Source organism: Leucoraja erinacea, chromosome 25, assembly GCF_028641065.1.
Source record: "Leucoraja erinacea ecotype New England chromosome 25, Leri_hhj_1, whole genome shotgun sequence".
Lineage (NCBI taxonomy): Eukaryota > Metazoa > Chordata > Chondrichthyes > Rajiformes > Rajidae > Leucoraja > Leucoraja erinaceus.
Window position 1 is genome coordinate 26,015,274 of NC_073401.1, and position 27,097 is coordinate 26,042,370.

The following is a 27,097-nucleotide window of genomic DNA, read 5'->3' on the forward strand; positions in this document are numbered from 1 at the left end:
GGCAAGGGAATGCAAAGGGATGAGCAGCATTTAAATGGCACTGTGGAATAACCAGACTGAAAAACAAAAATGCATGGTTCATTTGGCATTGACAGTCACATTACTGAGAGTCAAACGCATGCTTTCAAGCAGGCAAACCACAATCCCAATTGTGCATTTCCACTCAACAAATTTCAACAAAGCAAGTCTATAAACATAACTACATTTATTATACTAAATCAATACATTTAGTTGTCTAAATTTAAAAATCTAGAGATTTCACACAGTTAAATAGCCTGCTGATAAAAACTACAATGAGATAATAGCCAATTATCTGTTTAAAAGGATAGTTTGTCACGAAGCTCAGTCCACACAATGTGCAGCTTGATTGTGTGTCTGCCAAACATATCCACGCCTATGCTGATTCACGAGACATGACAGTAGAGTATATGGAGCACGTGTTTCAGGGTTCAAAGCAGCAATGTTAGTGGTGAAGATCAAAGCACTGGTGGAGAAAATAAAATCTACCATGAGGTAAATTGAGGGCACCAAAGTAAACTACACTCTTAATGACCGGTTCTCTGCTCTCCTTGAAACGTGACATATGGCTGCATTTGGGGGATGCCTTGGTTCTATTTCATTCTATATGCATTACTCGATTCATTTGTCCTGACAAACATTTCCTTTATCTTTCAATATTCAGGGAATCATAACCGTACAAATGTAAATCTGCAATAAGATCTTCAATTTAAACAAAAAAAAAGAACTGATCTTGTGAGAACAGCTAGAAACCCCTACGCAGATGATCTGCTTTTCACCCAATGGTTCATTTAACAAACATGAAAACTATACACGGAAGTGGGGAAACGTGGAAAACATTTTTGGGCATCATACCCATAGGTGTCCACCCTAATAACTTAGCCACACACACACACACACACACAAAGTAAGCCAAATAAAAACATGGATATCAAAAACAGTAGTTGCTGATGAGTTGGTAAGCACAGAGGAAATGATAACAAAGTAAATGTGCAAGAAAGGGAGTGTAAATCATAACTGTTGTATTTGCCAATTGATGTCTACTGGCAAACTGAGACGATGCCACTGCCAGTGTTTTATGTTAACAGTGTTGCATGGATTCAGTCTTGAGGGTGCAGGCAATTTACAACTTTATTGTGAACCAAGCTGCTTAACCAAAAACAAGCGACAATTCTACTGGACTCCACGATGTATAAACACAGTCTAGCAGCAAGAGGCAGTAAAACTGGGATCATAGAATATCTGGATACACCTTACATTTAGAAATTATTACATATTCCCAGCATGGGTTCTTAAAACTATGAAAAATAATGTTAGGAAGACATTTAATCCCTAGATTATGTACAAAGTTTCAAAATGTCCTTTAATTTTCCCCATTGTGGAATTAGCAGGAAGACGAACTGACATCCGATTCCAACTGAACAAAATATGTATTACCAAGCATAGTTTCCATCTCTACTAACAATGTTATAATTCTAAATAAGGTATCTCCTAGTTCAATATAAAAAGTGCTTGCAAATCTCCCTCCTTCTGACCATGGTAAGAATGGTTACCAGTCATTGTATTGGGGTTTACTGCTCTGAGAAGCAAGAGGAGAGTTTTTTGTAAAACAGCAAATTGGTTAACGAAATAATTGTATTTACTCTTAACACATTGAAAAGGTTGCATCAAAGACATGCTTACACTATACCCAAAATAGCAATTCTACAGTACAACCACAAATATAACTTGTTATATGCCATTCATTTCTATTTGCACATCTATATCAATTTCAATGTTAAAATGGCTCATGCCCTTTGGACCACTTTCCTTCCCTAGTCAATGCAGGCGAGGATAAAATGAACCTTGATCTTAAATTTTCTCCTTCCTCAAACCTTTCCTTGAAGATGCACCATCCCAACGCTGCAGTTAAGCAGGCCAAACTTAGTTAACTTTCTTTCAATCCTCCCATTCCCAATCACATTGGTTATGCTTGGTTTCCCTCCCCTCCTTCCCTCAGAGATCTTGAAATTCACATTCCTTTGTTTAAAATGCTAGTCCTTTTCTCTTCTCCCCCTCACATCCTGTAACAGGGTAATTTAAGCATAATATCAGCTCCCAAACTAAGCAAGAGTGAAGGAGGGAATACTTGCATGGGCCAGTCTATTTTTAGCCAGTCCAAACTGCTATTAGCTAATTAACTGCCACATACACTAATTTCTTCCAGCAATAATCATAGTACAACGTTCTAAATTCTAACCCACGTCCTTTTTAAATAATCTCAATTGAAAAGTTTAAATGTATTTCCAATAAATTTCCCCCATGTTTTTTAAATGGGCATGTGCAAGCTCGATTTCAAATCAGATAATTTAGAAACCTACAGCCTTACATGACTGCTAGAGATGCAACCTCAACATACACAATATATTAAAGCTTTTACAACATTACAAAGTCAAAGATAATTTCTCAATAAATCCGCACTGATCACAAATAATGATCGGTGCACAGTATTCAAGGATGTGTGCATTAAACAGGTGGAAAAAAATGAATGCACAAAGAATCCAATGCAAAATAGCAGGCAGGAAAGCAGTTGCAAAAGCAAGACAAATCTGCGGAAACTGAGCATGATACACAGAAGAATGAGCTAGCAGTGTCAAAGATTATAACAGGAAAAATAAACTAATGCAAAAACGACTGCAAAAAAGGCTTACACACATGCTCTTCCCCCAAAATAACCAAAAATAGGATATCTTTACACATCATAAATCTGAAAAACAACTTCACGCTGTAGACTAGATCTTTGCTAGACCTCATCCAAAATGTGTTCATAGTTTGGGACTTTTCTGATGTTTGCATTAATGTCTTAATTTTTCACTGACCCTTTTTTTAATTGATTTTGTTACTTAAAACCATACCCTTGGAATGTTTAACGCTGTGAGTTTCTACAGCATGTCATGTCCAAATGCAATGAGGGGTGCCAAATAAGCTTTGGGGAGGGGGGGGGGGGATTTCTCCCTCAAAACAGATACTCATCTATTTAAGTAAACTTGCAAAATTATTTCCAAGGTCCTTTCAGTGCACAGAAAATAGAATTTAGCACAACCAGCCAAATTACAGCATTCCAAACAAGAGCTCAAAATGTTCAGATAATAATTCTGCTATTCTCACTTTATTAGAACCATCTTCAGTTACTTGTCTAGCTGCCTACCCCATCTCCTCGTTTTCCATGCCATCTTGGACTTTCCCTTTTATTCTTTCTCACTTTCCCACTTTGTCTGCATCATGCAGATGGGTTTCATTACCAGCCTTGCAGTTCTAACCCAAAACATTATCTCTCCATTGATGTTGCATGATCGGCTGAACATTTCTAGCAGTTTCCATTTTAACCTTCACACTGAATCATTTGTTCACCATTTGAGTTATTGTGGGGCTCAAGACTGAGCTCACAATAGACCACAGAGAAAAATCAATGCAAACAATGTTCAAAGGAAATAATAACACAATACCACTTAAAGCAATTAGATAAATATTTTCTTTGCATAGGAGGAAAATAAAAGTCCTGAGTTTAGGATTAATTAAATTTAGTAGTTGAACAGCATTGAAATGTACAGCTCAGTCCCATTTTATCACTCCTCTTCCTTTCCAGCATTTTCTGGCCTAGTTTTCGGTATATTCTGCTGCAATGGAGAAAAAAAAGAACACCACATGTTGCAGTTATCAACCCAATATGTCAACTTTATTTCCTTCTTCACAGAAGCTGCCTGAATTGCTGAGTAGTTCCAGCAGCTTCTTATTCTATTTCAGATTTCCACCATCCAAAGTGTTTTGCTTTAATCGCATTAATTATAAATAAAAGAATGTGTTCACACAGGACTCGCGCTACCCAATGTCTGTCAGGTGAAAGAGAGCAACCCAGCCCAAGCCCACCTTCCAGTACTAGGGCTACAGCTCTGCAGATCACAGCTCCACATTATGGGCCAAGGATTTCTGCCCCCACTTCCTTTTCAGGCACTGAGATTCAGACTCCTGGCACCCTCTATACAAAGTCATACAGCACAGAAACTGGGCTTTTGCCTCAACTTGGCCATGCAGACCAAGATGCCCCATCTAAGCTAATCACATTTGCCCATGTTTGGTCCCTAACCCTCCAAACCATTTCTATCCTTGCAGCTGTCCAAATGTTTTTTTAGTGAAGATCGATCTGTATTGAATTGACAGATATGCCAGGGCAACAGGCCCTTTGGCCCATCGAGTCCATGCCGTCCATTGATCATCCGTTCATACTAGTTCTATGTTATTCCATTTTCACATCCACTCACTACAGGTGAGGGATAATTTATAGAGACCATTTAACTGACGAACCTGCATATATTTGGGATGTGGAAGGAAAGCAGAGCACCCCCAACAGAAACCCACGTGGGCTCAGGGAGAACGTGCAAACTCCTCATAGACAGCACCCAAGGTCATTATCAAACCCACATCTCTGGCGCTGAGAGATTTCAGGGTGGCACAGATGGTAGTCTGCATTTCTGTATGCAGGAACATCAATGGTGCCACAATGAGGATGATAAAGTGCTTTAAATTATCACCAACAATGTGTCCTGGAGCAGCCACAGTGAAGCTACAGTCATCAGCACACCTACACTTCTACTTCCACAGAAGACTAAGCAAGTTCTCCAACAACTATTACCAACTTCTACAGATGCACATTAAAGAGCATTCTATCACAATGCAACAGTCCATCACACAAACCACCCTCCTTATCCTCACCATAAACAAAAAATACAAAAGCTTGAAAGCATGTACCACTAGTTTCAGGAACAGCTTCTTCCTCACTGATACCAGACCACTGAATCGTCCTCTCATAGGTAGTCTTGATCTGCCAACCTACTTCACTGCAGCCATTTCATTTTTTGTTAACTGTTTGTTCTCTCTGGAACTGTAATGCTATAATGCTGTACATTCTATATTCTTCACTCTGGTATGTTTCTCCTTGCACCACATGTTGTGCTCCATATGACTCTGCTCATGTGCAGTATGATATGACTGGATAGCACCAAGTTTGTCACTGTGTCTCAAGCCCAATATCAAATAAGACAACAAAAGTAATGGTGCTGAAGGGAAGCTGCAATCAAGGAGGAAGGAGTGGAGCAACTGTCAGCTTGGCCAAGCCTTAGGTTTTCCAATTAACACCACCCCTATTCAGCAACTGTCATGTAGTCTATTTTACTCCATTTGGTATTTCTAGGATTTGGTGGTGCCTCAGTCCTGTGTGAAATAAAATTGTGGTTCGAGTTGAAAACCTACACAGCAGCAGAGGAAGAACTAGAAACGCTGCTAGCGACACATGCTTGTAAAATTATTTTACATTCATTCCTTTCTTTATATTTAACATCCAACTATAATCCAAATTTATTTTTTACCTTTATTCCTGTAACTCTGCTCCTGGAGGCAGCAGACACTGTGTTCCTAGAAATCCTAGATCCCTCTGTTGTCATACTGAAAGATAAACAAATGCCTTACAAAGAGACGCCAAGAGCAAGCACATAAATGTGGGTCTTATGGACTGTAGAAGCCCATCCAGCAAGATCAAAATCAGAGTTTCCAAAAAGGTGAAGAATATAGGCCCATAATACATGGCAATGCGGAGAATCACAAAAATTAAGAAAACTCCAACATCAGTCATTTAACTATATTGTTCAAGCTCTCCCCATGACCCATGCGAGTTTTCTCCAAGAGCTCCAGTCCTCTCCCTCCCCCCCCAACACCCACACTCCATAGACATAGAGGTTAGTAAGCTAATTGGCTTGTTAAAATTGTAAATAGTGATAGTGGTGATAGTGTGCGGGGATCGCTGGTCGGCAAAGGGCCCGTGTCTGCGCTGCATCACAAAAATTAACTAAAGATGCTTCCTGAGTTGTTGAGCTAATCCAGCACTGTGTGTCTATCCTTGGTCTCAACCAGCATCTGCAGTCTTTTGTTTCAACTACATAAAAGTTGAAGTTTTATCATCCAACAACTTCTAAACAAGTATCTTAACATAAATGTATTGATTTCCATTGGAATTATCTGCCTTCATACTGCCATCGTCTCCAAATTCCTTTTAACAACTGGATTCAAACGTGGGTTGCTGTGGCAATAGAACAGTGGTTTAACACAAATACAACAGCATTTTACATTTTCCACCCAGGGTTTTCCCAACTATTCATGGCCAAAATGAACTAGCACGGTGGCGTGAAATCCTTAAAATAAATATTCTAAAAAACAATTTGAAGTGTTTGAACTGTGTTGCTCTTAGCTCTTAGCTACACACATATGGGGCACATAAACACACACGCCAACTCTGTGACATTATGCGATAGCTATTTATTCCTATGGAGGGCTTTCAGTATAATTCTTACAGTGATTGCAGTGATGGGTTTTTTTATTAAAGAGTGGATGGCTGTTCGGGCAGAAAATACTTAAAATGCAATGACAGCATCAAATACTGAAGATAAACCCACACAAGGCACTACAAAGATGAATCCACTTCACAAGTTAAACCCACATCAAAAATGTCCTGCTTTTAATTCCCTCACAATCTCTCCCCACTCTTCTGAGTTTTATTGTTTCTATTGGTCCATACTATTGATGATGACAAGACAGAGGTAATGATCTTTGGTGGCACCTCTGGGCCCCCCCCCTGTTGATCTAGGCTCTTTGTCTGCATATCTCAAACCTAACATCACGAACCTGGGGATTAAAGTGGACCCTGAGCTTAGATTTGACTGTCAGGTAAGGGCTGTTGTTAAATCTGGTTTTTTCCATCTGAGGCAGCTGGCAAAAATAAAGCCGATTTTGTCAAGGCAGCACTTTGAGACGGTAATCCACGCCTTTGTTACCACCCGGCTGGATTACTGCAATGCACTGTATCTGGGGGTTAGTCGGTCCTCCATCGCCCGTCTCCAGATGGTACAGAATGCAGCTGTTCGTCTCTTGACTGGCACACGAAAGCATGATCATGTTTCTCACCTTTTGGCCTCTCTCCACTGGCTGCCTATTCAGTATAGGATTCGTTTTAAAATTATTTTATTTACTTTAAAATCCCTAAGTGGTCTTGCCCCGTCCTACCTATCTGAGCTTCTTCACCCTTATTCGCCCTCCCGCTCTCTCAGGTCAGACGATCAGCTGCTCCTGATTGAGCCAAAGACTAAGCGGAAGCTCAGAGGGGACCGTGCCTTTGCTGTGTCGGCTCCGAGATTGTGGAATGAATTGCCTCTGCACGTTAAACAGGCCCCTTCTCTAGCTGTTTTTAAATCACTCCTGAAGACATATCTATTCTCCATGGCCTTTGTAGACCAGTGAGGTGTTGAATTGTTTATTAACTTTATTTGCTTGGTTTTGCTGCGTTGTTCGTACTTGTGTTTTATGTTTTTTTTTAATTTATTGTTTGGATTTTTGTATGTAATTTATGCGCCTCGTGTTAGTTGTATGTTCTGTTGTTCTGCCTGTTTTATGATGTCTTGCTTGTTTTCTTTTTTTTCTGTACAGCACTTTGGTCAGCTTTGGTTGTTTTTAAGGTGCTTAACAAATAAAGTTATTATTATTATTATTATTGCTACCTCAGTTGGTAGCTAAGGCAGAATGACACATGGAAGATTAAATTTATCACCGAAGTGCAAAAATATTAATTTTAGAAGAGTACTTATGTGCACAAATGAGAAGGCAGGTTGAGAAAACTGCTAAAAACAACACTACACAACTTATGAACCCTTACAAAACACTGATTTGCCCATGTTGATGTAATAGATCTAGTTCTGATCACATTTCAGGAAGAACATAAAGGCCTCAGAAAGGAAATAATGGTAAAATCCTAGCAACGGGGCTGGTGTGACTATAAAAACAAAGAATTCTTGTTGTTAGGGCAGAAAGCCAGAGTGGATGTGTGGTTGGCATCTAGAATGCATTGTCTCAAGGTGGCATTAGAGCATTCAATGGTAGCTCCCAAAAAGGGAACAGGACCTGCACTGGAAAGAAACAAATCATAGTGGGAGTGGCTGTGGGAAAGACGTGGAGGCATGGGACTAGCCACACTAGTCTTGCCACACAATATTACATGCGTTTCCATCCTATGAACAATTCCATTTTTAATTAATCATTGTGCAGGAGGGAACTGCAGATGCTGATTTACACCAAAGATAGACAAAATGCTGGAGTAACTCAACGGGACAGGCAGCATCTCTACAGAGATGTTTCAGGTCGAGACCCTTCTTCAGACAGATTTTTTTTCTGACACTGATAACCTGATCTGTACGTCAGCACACGTCAATAGATGTCCAGAAGAAACCGTCCATTGTTTTGTGTGCGGACACCGAGTTTTAATAGGATGTTTAAAAGAGAAGAGACATTACTTGCTGTTCAGTAGTATTTAGCACACTTCACCTGGGTCTAGCATCAACAAGTGGATGTGGAAAAGTCGGCTTGTAGCTTTCAGGGAAAACATCTACCACAGGACGGGGAAAGCCCCCCGACAACTCCAGAGGTTTGCGGACCCTCCTCCTCAGCTCAGAAGCTTCTCGGTTGGGAATCTTGACCATTCTGTTGTTTGGAGCAAGGGTGTTGGTGTCTTGGTTGGGTACGGATTTCTGGGCATCAATGCCCTGACTGAATGTGGCTGTAGCTCCGCTTGGCTTCATTCTCAACGAATTTCTAATTGCTGGTCTTGGCTGGACATTGTCACCCATATAAGCAAAGTGGTCAGGTTCGACATCGCCTGCATTCATAGGACATACACCATGAAGAGCATTGTCAGTATCAGTCTCAAAATCACACACAATCTAAATCTTACTGATTTGTTCACAGCGCATTACGTGATAAATCAAGTTCAAGAGAGTTCAATGACAGAACATGAAGCATTAATCAACCCTTCACCATTCATCTGCTTAACATTTAGACACAAGCAAGATAAACATCTTACGAAGGCTAAGAAACTTCATTAACTTCAAGTTTCCCTGGTGATTGAGTCTATATCTTACAGAGCAGTTTTGTATCATTAAACACTCAATTTAATCCTTAACTTATTTCAGAGTTAGCAGGTTACAACTTGACAAGAAGAAAGCCACCAGGATCACCTTCCTATTTTAGAGATAAAAGTAGAACAGGGGCCAAATAGCTGCGCTTCCACCTCCGATTCCCATGGTCCTCACCTTTCACTCCACCAGCCTCCGCATCCAACATATCATTCTCTGCCGTCTTCAACATGATCCCACCATCAGTAGATGGTACACACCTTCCTCAACCAAAACAGTAGCTCTCTCTCTCTCTCTCTGTACCTTTTTAGTGAGACTGCAGCAACTACTCCATTGTGAATACAACTAGCACTGGTCTCCTGCATTTACCCTGGTGTCTTTGTCGACGAATGGGCACATCCAGAATCTCTCTCGACTCGGTCTTAGTCACGGGGAATGGTTGATCGGCTTCTTGATCAGGGGGTCTTGCCGTTGGTGGGCGCAAATCACACTGATCCTGAGTGACAAGAAAGAGACGCACATGGAGCTTCAGAAAACTAATGTCCTTTACACCCTTGTATGTCAGAACCAGGCCACCTTCTACATGCCCTGTTTATTCAAGATGGTTTGTTTAGTTTAGAGATGCAGCTTGTAAATAGGCCCCAAGGGCCCACCAGGTCCAGGTGACTTTCCATCACCTTTTTATCCCATTTCTCACCCATTGCTTACACATTAGGGCCAATGTTACAGAAGCCAATGAATTTGAAATAGATCTTTGACAGCTGCTTTTCAAAATAGTTTCTGATCGATGCAAAGTCCCCAGATTAAGCAAAATAGCTGCTGATTCCAAGGTTTGGCATTGGGAGTAGAGGGGGAAGGGTTAGAGAGGGAAAGCAAGGGCTATTTGAAGTTAGAGAAGACAATGTTTATACGGCTGGGGTGCAAGCTACCCAAGCAAAATATGAGGTGCTGCTCCTCCAATTTGTACTGGGCCTCACTCTGACAATGGAGGAGGCCCAGGACAGTAAGATCAGATTGGGAATGAGAGGGGGAGTTGAAGTGCTGAGCAACCGGTAGATCAGGTAGGTTAAGACGGACTGAGCAGAGGTGTTCAGCAAAAGGATCGCCGAGCCTTCGCTTGGTCTCACCAATGTAAATAATTTGCACCTGGAACAGAGGATACAGTAGATGAGTTTTTAAGGAGGTGCAAGTAAACCTCTGTCTCACCTGGAAAGGCAGTTTGGGTCCTTGGATGGAGTCGGGGGGGTGGTGGTAAAGGGACAAGTGTTGCATCTCCTGCGGTTGCAGGGGAAAGTGCCTGGGGAGGGGGTGGTTTGGGTGGGAAGAGACGAGTTAACCAGCGAGTTGCTTAAGGAACGGTCTCTGCGGAAAGCAGAAAGGGGCGGAGATGGGAAGATGTGGCCAGTAGTGGGATCCCGTTGGAGGTGGGAAAAATGTCGGAGGATTATATGCTGTATGCGACGGCTGATGGGGTGGAAGGACAAGGGGGACAGTCCTTGTTACAAATAGGTGGAGAGAGAGTAAGGGCAGCGCTGCGGGATATCGAGGAAACCCTAGTGAGAGCCTCATCTATAATGGAAGGGGGGGAACCCTCGTTTCCTAAAGAATAAGTACATCTCCGATGCCCTGGTACAGAAAACCTCACCCTGGGTGCAGATGTGGTGTAGACGGAGGAATTGGGAGGAAAGGGATAGAGTCTTTACTGGAAGCAGGGTGGGAAGAAGTGGGTATGGTGGAAACCAAAGAATTTATTGGTTTGTGGAATTGAATTATGAATCTGCACGAGAGAGCTGATCTTTACAAGTGGGGATCATCTGATGTTTTACTGATCTTGCTCATTTACATTCTCGTTGTCGCTTCTGGAGGATTGTTTGACTCTCAACTGCTTTGGCTACTTATTTTTTTTTTGGGGGGGGGGGGAAGGGGGGGGGGGCAGGGAGTGGTTTTACAAGATGGTAGTTTTGCTTTTTAAATTTTTCCTTTGTAAATAAAACCATGAAGAGTCGTCAGGCTGATATGTTGGCACTGTTCATCCCTCCAGAAAACCTGCTCGACTTGAGTATTTCCAGCAAGTTCTGTTAGCCACAATAGATAATGAATATTTAGCAGGTAACTTTTAGGCAACTTATCAAAAAGGAGATAGGACTAACAGAACCTGCTGGAAATACTCAAGTTTGACACCTTGCCTCCGATACCCAAATGTACAGCAGCTAAATTAGCTTTTAAATGATCCCACAAAATACAAAATTGGAAGCCTTCTTCATGGAAGTTTTTAGGGCAGAGATTGACACGAGGCAAAGGCAGGAGAATGGGATTATGATGGAAAGATAGATCAGCCATGTTTGAATGGTGGAGTAGACTCGATGGGCCGAATGGCCTAATTTTGCTCCTATCACTTATGAAGTGTACCCAAGTGGTGTTTCAGAGTTTCACATCAATCAATAGGGATCCATTTAGCAGTATTCAAGTACAACAGATAGACCACCCACAATCAGTACCACAGATCTGCCAGTTACAGAGATTGTAGTACAGTGAATTATTTATAGAAAATCCCAAGAGGAGATGATCGGTATAATTTTCCATTTCTAGCTTTTAACAGGACGGCCAGATCTCTAGCAATAATACCTACAGGATCAATATACTTGTGCTGGTGAAAATTTTCTCTGATGAAATTAAATTCTTAAATAGTGAAAGATTAAATTGAGAAACTAGAGTGAGTGAGGAATTCCTGTTGTCACCAAGCTAAACACAAAAACTCAATTGCAGCACACCACATGAAAACACAGTACAGGATAGCAAATTATAGACCAAATATATCAGTAGTATCCAGGCATCGGCAAAATAAATTCACTGAGGTACCAGCAAATTAAAAGTAATGAGAAATTTCACGGAGTAAAAGATACTTTTACATATCAGTACAATAATGAGCAGCAAACATATTGAAGAGCAGCACAGTGGCGCGCTGGTACCACAATGATCTCACTGGTGACCCTGGTTTGGTTGAGGCCTCCATTGCCATGTGTGTGGAGTTTGCACATTATGGAATTCCCCTGGCTGCTCCGGTCTCCTCCCATGTGCCAAAGACATACATTTGGCAATGGGCCAGCATAAACTATCTCCATTGAAGGTAGCTGGTGAGAGAATCACAGGGCACTTGTGGCATGTTGCAGGAAAATAAGTGGGGGAATGGGACTGATGTTCAGACTCAGTGGGCCAAATGGCCTTCTTGTTAGGTTGTTTGAAAATGCATGCGTGATATGTAAATTAGTATTGGTGGAGTTGCAGATCAGATAATCCATAAGGAACATACCGATGCATCAATAATTAATGAAGCTGCCGGCAGCCGTGAACTAATACCTACATTCAGCAGTGCACACTAACAAATAATTCAGTGGAAACGCAGATATGTTAAGACATAAATAGCACGGGAATGACAAATTAAGACAATCGTGGCAGCAATGAATAATTCAACTCATAAAACAGCAAGAATACTAGAACTAGATTCAAGGTGTTAAAGCCTAGAAGGCCACAGGATACGCGATTTAAAGGAGGGTGTGTAAAGATTAAGTAGGAAAAGGGGACATAAGGTAATAATATATTTTACCTTGGAAAAGGGGGAAAATGGGTGCCGCCTCAGGAGAGAGATTTACTGGCTAAAATCAGCAATGATGCGAGGGACAACAGTGGACATCCAGAAAGATTATAGGTAGAGATCATGGGCTGCACCTGCCAATACCAAGCAGTCACCGTATCCTCCAAATGTATCCATGGCCCCAAGAAACTGATTCTCCACATTGTGCCACAATAGCAATAGCTATTTCTGTTCGCCTTGTATAAAGGTACAAGTCATCAAACTGAATTTTCCTTCCAAGTGCAATGTTACATCCATATAACAGTGATACCCTTTTCCTTCTATACCAGTGGTTCTTAACCTTTTTGGCAAGTACGCGCAGATGCGAACGCAATACTGTATGTGGTATGTACCTTTGTTAGGTTCCTAAACATGGGCTCAACATATTGATATGTTATTTGTGTCCCCTCCATGACCCCTCAGCAAAACCCCAAACGACCCCCAGGTTAAGAACCACTGGTCTATACAAACAACACATGTTCAAACGCGAGCTTTGTCAGCAAAGAAACGTCACCCATTCCTTCCCTCCAGAGATGCTGCCTGTCCCACTGAGTTACTCCGGCATTTTGTGTCTACCTTCGATTTAAACCAGCAACTGCAGTTCTTTCCTACTCACTTCTTAGCATTGCTCTTGGAGCAGAATATTTCAGCCAGGAACTTATTTGTAAAATACATAGATTTTGTAAATTACCTGATGATGATACAACACATCTTCTTCCAACGCAATACCACAGAACTCACAAGGAATCATGACATCGCCATGGCTTGAATCTCCAATAGGCCCATATGACGGCAGTGAAAGATCTTCAGAAAAGTATTCTGGATTCATGTGATGATGCTGAAAGAAAATGTCATTCGTTCTGGGTATGGAGACCCTTTGCAGTGGCAGTGGTGGTACAAGTGTGCTATTTTTACTGAATGATGCAAAGGCACTTACAGGATTACAGCCAGTCTGCAAAAGAGAAATCTAATCAATTATTTTAAAATGGCAGAGGAGTGGACAGCAGTGGAGAGCAGAGGCTGGTACTTGATAAATAACAAAATCCATACTACATACATATTTCCTATGACTTGAACTATACAGTTAATGTTATCTTCTAGTCTGTTGTGTCTTAATAAGTGTCTTCACCTTTCAATAGAAATCTGCTATTTGAATTGCATTTGTTTTAATTACGTTTATTTATTTAATTTCAAACTTTTTCAAGGTTATGTCAGCACAATGTTTTCTCTCCCACCAAATATTCTTCCAATGATTGCACGAGTACTTTAAAATTACCCTTTGATCACTTGTATGCCTGGAATTGCAGTACGAGTATATAGCATTACTTAATCAACGACCACATACTGAATGGAACAAATCTAAATTTAGGTTTATCTTTACTCCACACCACGAACTCAAAATAAAACACTTGGAACAAAAATGAAGCTGCTATCTCAGATACTATATAGATACTGGATCTTTGGTCTTTCTGCTTTGGTAGCCATGTCAAAGAGCTTCAAACAGAATCACAACATGTCACGTTGAAACAATTAAATTGTAGAAGTAGATAAATCAGATTTGTCCTATTACTGGTGAGGAGCAATATTCATTGCTGAATAGTGAAAGGCCTGGATGTGGACATGAATGTGGAGAGGATGTTTCCACTAGTGGGAGAGTCTAGGACCAGAGGCCATAGCCTTCAAATAAAAGGACACACCTTTAGAAAGGAGATAAGGATTTTCTTTAGTCAGAGGGTGGTGAATCTGTGGAACTCATTGCCACGGAAGGCTTTTGAGGCCAAGTCAATGGGTATTTTAACGGCAGAGATTAACAGATGCTTGATGAGTAAGGGTGTTAGGGGGTTACAGAGAGAAGGCAGGAGAATGGGGTCGAGGGAGAAATATAGATTAGCCACAGAGTAGACTTAATGGGCCAAATGGCCTAATTCTGCCACTAGAACTTATGAAATTGTTTTCAGCAAGTTTGAATATTGAAGATATTTTAATTACAAATAACAGTGCCCCAAGGAAATACTGCCAACAGACTCAGTAGTGGGATCATATGGAACAAGCAGCAAACAATTGCTAAGAAGCCACATTTGCTAAACTGTACCTGATGAAGGATTAGTTCTTCTTCAGGGAAAGGTTCTTCACAGAATTCACAAGGCAACATCGTGACATCTGAAAGGAAAATATAAAATTACTGCAACTCTTCATTTTAAATACAGCCCGACAGATAAAAAGATAACTTGAGCCAAGACCACAACCAAGCCCTTTGTAGATGAATTCCACACCAGAAGGTTGCCATCATATTTCAAGTCAATCAGCAAGTCAGAGGGACACAGACACAATGCATTTGGACTGTTCAGTGCTGTTATGAGGCAACAGATGTTCAATCCACACTTGCACAATGAGCAAAAACTTAACACATAAAATTTAAGATAAATTTCTTGATTTCTTCAATGCTCGCAATGAAACTGCAAGGACCCAATCAAGTGGAACAGCAAGGAATTCCCCCAGCAGCTGAATCAATGCAGAGTTTGCACATTTTCCCATGACTCATGACAGTTGATGCTACAAAAATGATTCAGCAAGCCACACAGCCCACAACAATCTCTAACAGAGCCTGGAGCTAAATCTGTTGATCCCAGCTGAGCTAGCCGTTTTGCAGGGCACAAATCAAGATCAGAAAGCTTGGGCTGAGAGATTCTGTTTATAATTCTCACCTTAAATAATGCCCCAGCAATTCCCTAAGAAATGTACATGGGGAGACGATGATACAACTGTAATAATTCACCGCGATTACTTATCCAACTCATTAAATTATGCTCACTCGAGTCAAGTGCTGCACTTGGCGCTCATGGATTCCAACATGGAGCCAAGTTTTTTTTAAAGTAGTAAAAAAACCCGCAAATAATCTAACCAAGAGGTAGCACGGTGGCGCAGCGGTAGACCCGGGCTCGATCCCGACTACGGGTGCTTCTCTGTACAGAATCTGTATATTCTGCCCATTTGGGTTTTTCTTTGAGATCTTCAGTTTCCTCCCACACTCCAAAGACATACGGGTTTGTAGGTTAATCGGCTTGATACAAGTGTAAATTGTCCCTACTGTGTGTAGGATAGTGTTAATGTGAGGGGATCGCTGGTCAGTGTGGACTCAGTTGGGCCAAAGGACCTGTTTTCACGCTCCATCTGTAAACTAAAACCAAATCTTTTAATTTTTTGAGGTATCAAATTGAAACCTGTATTACAGCTGTGCATATATTTATTTGTACAAGTTAATACCAGAATAACATTTTTAATCAGATTAAATTAAGCATGTCCTATTGTTTGAGACGCAGCTGCTAGTTATAATGGGAAGCTTTGATGAAATTACTAGCATAAGTTGTTTTAGCAGAAAGATGCAAAAGTATGAACTTTAAAATATTTATAATTGCTTATTGTTGTCCCCAATTAAATTAATGTTGATTGCAACAGTAAGAGAGAAGTGCTTTGATATTTAGTTTATTCTCACATGTACCGAGGTAGTGAAAAGCTTTTTTTGGCGTGCTAACCAGTCAACGGATAGACTATACATGATTACAATCCAGATGGAAATAAGGAAAACTGCAACAAAGCCTGCCATTCCGATGATAAAGTACACTATACACGAGATAAACTAGGAGAAAAATATAAAATAAAAACAAAAATGGCTGTCTAAAGTAGACCATTGAGACTGTTCCACTTCTCCATTCACTACCTCCCTTTCCTTCCTGATGTATTTACTCCTCAATTAATGGTGTCCATATGTCTCCGTTTTTCACATACACAATTCTCTTGGTTATGCAATTCCGAATTTGCACATCCCTTGAATAAGGAAACTGAACATCGCATCCCTAGATGGGCATACCCTTATCCCCAGACTGTGCCTCCATCGTAAAGTTGAGGAAACCACCAACATCCTGTCATGATATTGAAGTTTTTCCAATTAGATCAGACATTCTTTTAATCTCTTAAGAATAAGTCCGCCCCAATCACTGAGCCTACAACAAATGCTGTTTCCGGTATCAAACCACTGAATTTATTTCCCCCACATCTTATGAAAGCAATTTATACTTCAAATCAAAACTTGCTCGCTGCATGCAACATAAAATAAGATTTTACATTGGGTTTTATCTTACCAAGTCATTGTGGCAAATCAAAAGCAATATAAATGTGTAAGCAATTTATTGCTTGATAAGGAAATACAGATTTCTGGTTTACAAAAAAAAAGACACAAAGTGGGCTGGAGTAACTCAGCGGGTTAGACAGCATCTCTGGAGAACATGGATGGGTGAAATTTCAGCTAAGGACTCTTCAGTCTGAAGAAAGGTTTGACCCGAAACGTCACCTACCCATGTGCTCCAGAGATGTTGCCTGACTCACCGAGTTACTCCAGCACTGTCTTTTAAAATATACTGGGAAGTACGGTAAAATAAGTTGTTTGGATGTATGTAAGTGACTTGATCGACCCCCTTCTATAACCATGCTGATATCCCGTGGGAGACCAGAAACAAGTAGTTTTAACAACTTACTTGCTACTTCTTTGTCGACATTTACAGAAGCTGGGAAGAGATCAGATGGAGGCTGATTGTTAAATACCCCCAAAAGGTTTTGTGGATGCGAATATCCACAATCTGTACGAACATCATTCCATGCTGAGATCAACTCTCCTTCACCACCACCACCGTTCTCATTTTGCAAACTTAGAGCAAGCAGGTAATCCAGGTTAGAGTTGGCATCCACATGGCCAGGACCGGCAGGGTCAGCCATGCGATTTTTTTCTGTCCTTGTAACGCTGGCTGTGAAAGCAACAGGGAATGCACATCTTGTTAAAAGGCACAACTACAAAGTTTTCATTGACACTGAAAGACTTACTTTAAAGAGGCACCTCCCTGTGAAATTTGGTTATCCCAAACCATTTTACAGCCAGGGAATTATTTTTTAATAGTCGCTGTTTTGTAATGAAGGGATAAAACGTAAACATTTGCACACCGCAAGCTCCCACTGACAAAGAATGTGAAGTGCTAATAGGTTTTCCAAATGCTGTTAAATGAGGAATAGCCACTTAACAAGAGTAATTCTTTCCTTCAAAGTGGACCCATGAGAACTTCCACCCGAGAAAGTAAATGTGGTCTTGATTAAAAATCTCATTCAAAAGCTTTTAGCAGCTTACAATAGTTACAGAGACTAAAAGTTGGTTGAAATATGCAGAACTAGTTGTCAGAAATTGTGGTGCAGTCACCACAGCATTGTCACATGAACAGCTGCCACTTAGTGATTTATATTAAACTACATTGTTCTAGAACATCAAGTCCAAGACTTGTTACCATCGAGTTCTGGAATCGTTCTTTGTTTCTGCCTGAAATTCCGATATCAATCGGCATCTTCTCCATTCTGCCACAGTAAAGAAGAATCACAAGTACAATAATGTCCCATATCCAGGGGACCATCTGTGTATCTGCATTAACACGCAAGAATCATTGTTAAAACAGCGCCAGAACTGAGTTTACTCTAGTTGGAAAGCCTGGATATGGATGCAATCCTATTTCTCGCTTAGGTAACTTTCCAATCTTTGCTGCACCTTTCCTAATCTGACAGGATCAGTCCCCACGCTTCACTTGGAAGCACAGGATGCAACATCAACATTTTAATTACAGGAACTTTGAGCTTAAAATAAATGTTAAAAAATTTCAGATGTTAAAAACATTTTCATTCCTCTTCGGACTTCCTTACCAAACAAACATCTCATATTCAATCATTTTGGAAAGTACAAAGTCATGAAGTAAATAATTGGTATATCTGTACACCCCTGGATCAGAAAAGTAATTTCCCCACACAGAGGTGGTGAGTGTACGGAATGAACTGCCAAAGCAGTCAGGCAGGTACAGAAACAACATTTAAAAATCATTTTGACAGTAACATCGATTGGAAATGCCTCGAGGAATGTGGACCAAACAGGCAAATGGTCCTGACGGGCCATCTTGGTCGGCATGGATAAGTTAGCCTGAAGGACCCAATACCGTGCGACACAACCGTGACAAAGGAATGGATTTTACACTTGGGTCTATACCGTGGAGCTTAAAAAAATGTAATTACTTTATCGAGACCCTTGGGGCGATATATTAGGTTATCACCAATGGGAAGAGTCTTGAACCAAGGGTTGGTCATTTAAGAAAGAAGTGTTTACAAATTTATTTTTGCAGAAAGTGGCAAATTAAAATTCATGATCCACCCCAGAGGGTAGATCATTATGTGTATTTATGGTGGAGGTTGATCCAGCTTACAACCCAACAGTAAGAATATTGATTTCCCCAATTCCAAGCAACCCTTGCATTCCCTCTATCTCCGTCCCTCCCCCACCCTAAACATCTTGCTAGTTTCACGGTTCGTATCCCCATTGTGGGCTCCATCTTTCCCGAGCCATCGGTGCCATCTCTGATTTGTTCTGTACCTTTTCATACCTCTAGTTTCCCTCTTCCCCCCAACTCCCAGTCTAAAGAAGGGTCTCATGACCAGAAACGCCACCTATTCCTTTTCTCCAGAGAGACTGCCTGACCCGCAGAGCTACTCGAGCATTTTGTGTCTCCCTTCAGTAAACCAGCGTCTGCTGTTCCTTCCTACATATTTTTTTGATTGACAAATTGGTGGCTGGCATAGAGGTTAAGGCTAGTGTGAATGATCATGATCGGGTTGAATGGTGGAGTGGATAGATGGGACAGGCGACTTACTCCTGATTTCTGGTATTCTCCTACAACAGATTTAAATTTAAACAAGTCAATGCAAATAGTTTTCATTTCAAATGTCTTCCCTTACCTCGATTCTGTTCTCTACCTCTGAGTGACACATTTCTCCTATCTATCATCCTCGCTGGGAATCCAGTCTCCCTGTTCCCATGCATTTTATTTTCCAATGGTCTGGAAATTCTTGGTCTAACGCGAACATAGTTCTCCTCCGTCTGAACATAATTCCCAAATGGTTGGTTTTCAAACCAGACTCCAACGTTATCTGGAAAATGATACTCGGGCCTGGGTCTCATACGGTTGTTATTCTTTTCCTCCACCTCTTTGCCACAAGTGAGATGGTGCATGTGCAATTCCTTGACAAGAACGTTGCGACCACAATCTGCACAAGGTTCAGTTCTTGATCCACAATAATCAGCATGCTCTTGAGACTTGTTGAATGCAAGCTCCAGTTCGCAGTACTGACATTTAATCAGTCGCAGCGGGCAGTCTGTGCTCTGCAAAAGCAAAATAGAAAATATAGTTTAAAGGGCTGCAAAGGTTGATAATGCTGCACCCAGGGCCAACCATGTTGGGGTCATTCCTAGTCATTCACACCTGCTGGACAAATGATTGCAGATGCCCAAGAGCTATACATCTCTACTTTTAAAGAAATTCAGATTAAGATGCCATTATTCTAAAATTGAGCAGTACAACACCAAATTAAAGAGATCGCCCCCCCCCCCCCCCCCCCCCCCCCCCCCCCCCCCCCCCCCCCCCCCCCCCCCCCCCCAAACTGTATAAAATGTACAATCTTAACCCAAAACGATATAGGGATCCCAAGTCAAATGAAATGTCAAAAAAGTGAACTTTTTTTGTCTAAAAGATTAGCGCATCAGGAGATAGAGCAAAAGGCACATTATAAGAACTCGTGCAGATCAAGATCAATTTGACACAAAGATACAAAGCACCAAATGCCTATCCATTCTTACAGGATACTAAGAATAGCATTTGATACACAGAGGCAAGGTTATGTTTGCCAGATAAGAACAGTTCAAATACAAAAAGCGCACAACACAGATACACACCTCGTGTTTCTCCAGCTGATTCTTTTCTATCTTCATGTTGCATTTGCAGTTGACCTGTAACATTAGAGATAAGGTTAAGACCCCACCTGTAACATTAGAGATAAGGTTAAGACCCCACGTATAAATTTATATTGGTTACTTCAGATAAGGCCAATACTTCAGACACATCTCTGTACAAAATGAGAAAATGTCTATGTTGAATTAACACGTCTAAATGAAGACAGCAAAAGAAAGCAATTAGACTTAGTGTCCCAGGGAAGTGTAGAATGATTCAAAATACCCAATATTCAGTGAAATGTATTGGAAAATCAACGCATGTGACAGATAAGGCTGAGGCCCAGACTTAAAAATGCAACCACACAAGAACAAGCACACATTTTACTCTAAAAGCATATCATATACCATATGCATATGCATAACATATATTACGTGTAGCATGCACAGGACAACCACAGAGACCAGTTTCACTGGTGAGATATGCTAGCAGTAATATTGATTACCTATTAAATCCAGACCCCCTCACATTCGATGAGCATGATAAACGAAATATATTTTGCTCTGGTATCTGATATGCCATAATAAAATTAAAGCGCTGTCAAAGTTGACATGAACAGATAAAAATTTGAGAAATGTTAACACGGGAAATGAATTCCATGGCTCTTCTCATGACTAATGTCTTTGATTCTATACTACTATTGCAAGGATATGGATAGCCCGGACTGCTGATCTAATTTCATTTAGCTCCGTTAAAAAAATCAAATGAGTCCATAAACACACAATACCCCCAATTAAAGCCAACCACTGGAACATTAGACAGTGACACAGCTGTAGAGTTGCTGCTTTACAGTGCCAGAGACCCAGGTTCGATCCTGACTACGGCTGCTGTCTGCACAGATTTTGTATGTTCTCCCAGTGATCGCGTGGGTTTTCTCCAGGTGCTACGATTTCCTCCCATGTTCCAAAAATGTACAGGTTTGTAGGTTGATTAGTTTCTGCAAATTGTCCCTAGGATATAGGATTGAACTACTGTACAGGTGATCGCAGGTCAGTGCGGACTTGGTGGGCCAAAGGGCAGGTTTCCATGCTGTATCTGTAAACTAATATAAACTAAACTAATATAACTTGATTTTAAAAAATGGCACATGTTGGACGTTGGAAATAAAAAATAGTAAATACGAGAAAAACTATGTAGGTCAGACAGTGTCTGTGGAAAGAGAAACGGGTAACATTTCAGTTCAAAGCTGCCTGATGAAGGAATTACAAGCCGAAACATTAACGCTGTCCTCATTCCACAAAAGCTGCCCAACCTGTTGTGTATCCAGCATTTGCTGTTTACATATTATGCAGCATATTTCCTGCAATAATCAAATTGCCAGATTTTGTTTCATGGGTATTAGGACGATTAATCATCAACCAGATTAAGGCAATTCGATTATAAACTGAAAAATATTCCCACCCTTTAAAGAATCAATAGAATTTTGATTCAAAAATCATAATAACCTGCCAGGCAACATTACATGTGTTTTTTGATTGCATGAAATTCCTTTGGTGATCAGATTTGCACAGAGGATGATGAAAGAACAATGCAGAGAAAATGCCTGCCCAGTATTCCCAGAATTAACTGTTTGTACGTCAAATTCCAGCACCTGCTCATTTTCTTTTACTTGGTATCCTTTAAAATAATTTGATTGGTTCAACTATATTGACATTACAAATATGCATGTTATTTTACCATAACCAAAGAACGTTTAAGAACAAGGTACTTTTGAAACAGCAAACTCACAGGCATAAAAACATTTGATTCAATAGTTAAACAATTATGACGAGTTATGCATGCAATGCAAGACGAAAGGAGTGTCTGTTCTTAGAAATCAGACTTACCACTTCTTCAAAGACTGTAAATTGCTAGAGCATTGTTACCTGACCACCGAGAGAAGTTTCACACAACAATGCTTGTGTGGCTACTGGGAATGTGTGGTCCATGAATGTATAATATTTGCATAAATAAACTCAAATACATTTTCCAAGACTGCATTCAGGAAAGAGCAGTATGAAAAATTGGACTTTGCTTGAAATTGTGTGCAGCAGAGGAAACTGCAGAGTGGTAGAAATGTACCATAGCATCACAGGTACTGACCCCTCCTCTCCATCAGCAAAAGGTATCTATAGAAGCACTGCCCCGAACAGACAGCCAATATCAAAAATCAACACCACCCTAGTCATGTTCTCATTTCGCTACCAACAAGGTGGTTCAGGAGCCCGAAATCTGTGACCAGTAAATTCAGAGACCGCTTCTACTCAGTAGCCATCCTGTTCTTGAACACAACACAACACAACAGAAGTAGTGTAGATGTAGGGCTGTGGTGTGGGCAGCTAGAGGCCTACAGTAGCCACGGAAACACATGGAACAGGTAGCACTGGAGGCTGTCACACATGTCAGACAAACGTGCAGATGGGACGCAGCCTGCAGCAGCATAGAGCGGTGGTGGAGAACATCGACAGCATCACCAAGCCGATTTAACCCCTGCATCACCTTCCCAATGCCACCGCTAGAACAACAGATCTCTAAGGCCAAGATAAGACTCGATCTTTTAAAGAAAGCACTATTGAAAGTATCTCCAGCAACTATGATCTATGGATTGTGTCTTTGCATTACGTTCTTTGTTTTTGGCACCATAATAGGTACCTTGTATTACTGTTATTAACTTATTGCATTCTTAATTATAATACATTTGTGTTAATCGTTTATGGGCCTGTTAAGCTGCAGCAACCAAAAATGTCACTGCTCCCTTATTGGTACATACGACACTTATTTAAAAGCCTAAGTTTAACGATGAACAATAATATTTATTTACAATCATAGCATTTGCTTGGAATCTCTCTTAATTTTCATGTTATAAGTACTTACCCTGGAAACAAAAACAAAGAGCTCACACAAGAGAATTGATTTTGCTCTCAACACTCAAAGTTGTACAGGTCAAGATAGACAGAGTCAATTCTCCCAAGTCAATTAGTAAACCTAATGTCCTATGTGGAAATCTAAACCACCAAGGTCATGGTTAATCCTTCAGTCTAAGTAGATTTGCTGAGTTTTGTGAGAGCTGTTGCAACTGTTTAAAACAAGGAGGTTGGTGATGAGTGGGGAGAGCGTTTAAGAGATGAGGGATCTTCAGTTATTTGATTAACAAGTAATCACCAACGATTGTTAGTCAAGTTCAGAGTGTTAATGCTAACCATCATGAAGAAGCCTTCCAGAAGAATTTTCAATTGATATAAAAGATCTCTTAGGCATGGTACACAAGTGGAGCCAGGCCCATAAGAAAAATCTCTGCAGAGGGCAGAGCCTTTATGGAACATGGGAGATAATTGATAGAAGAGAAAATTAAACCAAAAAACATTGCGGATACCATATAGCATTAGACTCCATCTTGAGGACCTTACCAGTGCATGTTCTGTTAGAAAGTGTTCTTCCATCTCAGATTTGGGAAACGGTTCATGGCAAAACCTGCAGAGATCAATGTTCCTTCTACAATGGATTTCATGGATAGTGAAGTTTATTGCAGGAATGTCTCGTTTGCTGACGATGAAAAAGATAAAAAGCTAGTTACACAAAATTAAGTTAAAAGTAAACAGCATCTGCTCCACTTGTACATTTAAATTTGTGCAGTAATACAGCTGCCAACAATGCACATAGTAAGGCTGTTTACAAAACAGAGTAAGGCTCTTTACAAATCTTCAACAATAATTTAAATGATGGACATTTATATTTTAAAAGGAATAGTTCTGAGCATCTCAGATGGACAAAAGCTGGAGTAATTGCAGGTCAGACAGCATCTCTGGAGAAAAGGAATAGGTGACGTTTCAGGTCATGACCGTTCTTCAGACTGCATCTCAGATTTGGCTTTAAATCTGTGCTATCAGGGTGAATAAAATTACATACAATTTGCTTCAGCTTCCAACGGAACCAAAGGTGGGAAAACAGCAGACATCTCTGTTGCAAAGTCTGCTTATGTTGTTTTTGGATGATAGCTGTCCATGACTGTACAACGAGCTGCATAAATAATCCAACTCCAAATTCATTGCAAAAGAGGGAATGCACGGAAATATAATGGAACCTGCTGGAGTTCGGGGGGTAGCAGTCCAGAAGGTTGGCAACCAGGGGCCGATAAAATAACAAATTTAATTTTAATCACTTGGCTTAAATAGATTTTAATTATTTAAAAGGTGTTTAATTGTCCTTTTAATTGATTAAGAATTGAAGTGATTTTTAGGAAAAAAAACCTTCCATCCACTTGTGATAGATCTTAGCAATTTTGAATGTTTCTAAATGTCAGGGGCATTCCAAAACAGCAGCTCCATAGTTGGGTTATATTGTGCAAAGGCCTTGCCTTGCAATGGGCTTCACCATTTTGATTGGACCAGGTTAAGCAGTTTAACATTGTCCAAAACAGAAATGGCAACTTCATACATATAATGTAGCGATGTTACAAACCTATCTCCAGCGGCGCTGCAGTTCTGCCACTGGCCGTGTGCGCGATTTTCACGCCTTTGAGGGGGGAGGGGGGCGAGATTAAAATGCAGGTTTGTATCGCTTGTCGGAGAGGGATTTCCTCGGGCTGCTAGTCGATGAAGGAAAAAAAAAAATCGGACTTCCGTTCCTGGCTTTTATTATTTAAAAAAACTTGTAGTTTACAATGCAAAATTGAAAAGTTTGTAACGGTCAATTTTGTAATTAGCTACAATTAAGTAACTAACTAATTATATGCCTTAATTTCAGGTCATCCAAGTAAGACGTTTTATATTTGTTTCAGAATGCTTCAATCTACAATAGCTGAAAATTTCATTTGGTTCTCTTAATTTTTAAGAAAGCTGTGGGCTTTTGACTGTCCTCGATCACAGCTTTGTGTTAAATCAATAGAAAAGCAATAGAAGACAAAATTTCAGAGTATGAAAATGGCCATAATTTTTTAATACTGAAGATATGAAAGTGAATTAAGTGTCAAATTAAACTTCTTTTTATGATTTATCTGATGGGATAAATTGCCGACTTGATTTTTACAATCTCAAAATTTTGTGACATTGCTACATAATGTAAAAGTGTTTATAGACACGGGGAATCATCCCCAGTACCGAGTTCTGGCCTGTTGTTTTCATAGTGATTCACATCTTTCCTGAATATTGTTTAAATTTCAGGCAGACATTCTTTATAGGTGGGGCCCATGCGAGAATTTAATCTTAGGCAGCTGTTTTCCAGTAGGTGTGGCAGCAAATATAGTGACTAACTTATGACAACAGAAGGGTTGGACATCATCATTTCTGGTCACCCCCTATAATTATATGGCTGATGCTGATCAAAATAATTTCACTTCAGCAATCTTCACTATTCTACCTCCAGTGTCTTCCTGTTGAGAAATAACAAATTACTTCTGCACAGCTGGACACTCACTGAAACTGCCAATTAAATACTTCCACATACACAACTGTGTGGAGCAGAACTTGAATTGTGGAAAGTCTTAACCATTACATTAAATCAGTTTGCAGATATAAATATATTGTAATGCAAGTTTTGCAAAGATTCTTTTCACCAGTTCTCGGTTTAAATGTTCCCGTTAGAAAAAGCCGACTTTGATAATAGAACCTAACATTATAATCCCTCAGAGAACCACTTTTGCGCACAGAACACAACAGTTTATGAAACACTGATAGTACAAATTAGCAAACAAATAAATTAAATACGACAAAAAAGGCATATCTATTGTTTTTTTTATTAAATACTCCCAAATGTTCAACTCCAGCTGCTTTTTACATGCAGATATAATAGTTATTTTCCACTGAAGGTTTAATTCAATATTCTTAAGTACATCATAATTATATCCTATTAATAGCAATTTTGCCAGACACTAATTTTACTTGATGAGAAATTTCCACTTTGCTAACACATTAAGAAAATCAAGAAGAACAAATAAAACTAAATAATATAACAAGACAATTATTTGATTATGAGAGACATGAACCTGGGGGAAAACTGTTGAGGCTACAGGCTTCAGACCAATTTCCAGTTCTGTGCAAATGCCACCCTGCAACTTAGCTGGTGTTTTCCCACTATCTTTTTTTCAGGATTTGGATATCATTAGCAATTTATTCCTTATTCCTAATTCCCCTTGACAGGATGATGGTGAGCAAGCTCCTTGAGCCATCGCAGATGTTCCGCAGCATAGTTTAGTTAAAAATTAAAAGATCAAGGACCAGCAACATGTTTCCAAGTTGCAAAATGTGCAACTAAAAGGGGTAAATATTGGCTTTGGTGTTTGCATGTTCTTGAAGCCCTGGTCCTTCCTCATGTAGAGTCTGCTATCTGAAAAGGGGTAATAACCATATAACCATATAACAATTACAGCACGGAAACAGGCCATCTCGTTCCATGCCGAACAATGTTTTTCTTGTCCCACCTGCCTGCAGCCCCATAACCCTCCTTCCTCATCCATATGCCTATCCATTTATTTTTAGATGATCTGCTACCACTCCACTGGGAGCTCATTCCACACCGGCGTCCCCTCATATTACCCCTAAACGTCCCTTAAAAAGTCATGTCCCTTGTCCACATCAACTCTGTCTATCCCTCTCATCTTTTAAAGACCTCTATCAGGTCCCCCC

At 40.3% G+C, this 27,097-nt stretch overlaps 1 protein-coding gene across 4 annotated transcripts in view; it reads right to left on the minus strand.

The window, feature by feature from the left end:
* Window positions 1-1,131: 1,131 nt before the first annotated feature.
* The window catches only part of LOC129709148 (TRAF-type zinc finger domain-containing protein 1-like), a 34,187-nt gene continuing 8,221 nt past the window's right edge, over window positions 1,132-27,097 (minus strand). For 3 of the 4 annotated variants that reach the window (XM_055655297.1, XM_055655296.1, XM_055655298.1), the window contains exons 3-12: window positions 23,885-24,020; window positions 20,444-20,497; window positions 19,450-19,873; window positions 17,169-17,435; window positions 14,729-14,796; window positions 13,328-13,588; window positions 9,375-9,501; window positions 8,419-8,749; window positions 5,421-5,496; window positions 1,132-3,674 (exon numbers count right to left, since the gene is read on the minus strand). In XM_055655297.1, coding sequence (XP_055511272.1) covers window positions 3,624-3,674; window positions 5,421-5,496; window positions 8,419-8,749; window positions 9,375-9,501; window positions 13,328-13,588; window positions 14,729-14,796; window positions 17,169-17,435; window positions 19,450-19,873; window positions 20,444-20,497; window positions 23,885-24,020 — 1,795 coding nt within the window. In that variant the 3' untranslated portion in view covers window positions 1,132-3,623. The remainder of the gene's footprint in view (window positions 3,675-5,420; window positions 5,497-8,418; window positions 8,750-9,374; window positions 9,502-13,327; window positions 13,589-14,728; window positions 14,797-17,168; window positions 17,436-19,449; window positions 19,874-20,443; window positions 20,498-23,884; window positions 24,021-27,097) is intronic. The other variant, XM_055655299.1, reaches the window with a different exon arrangement.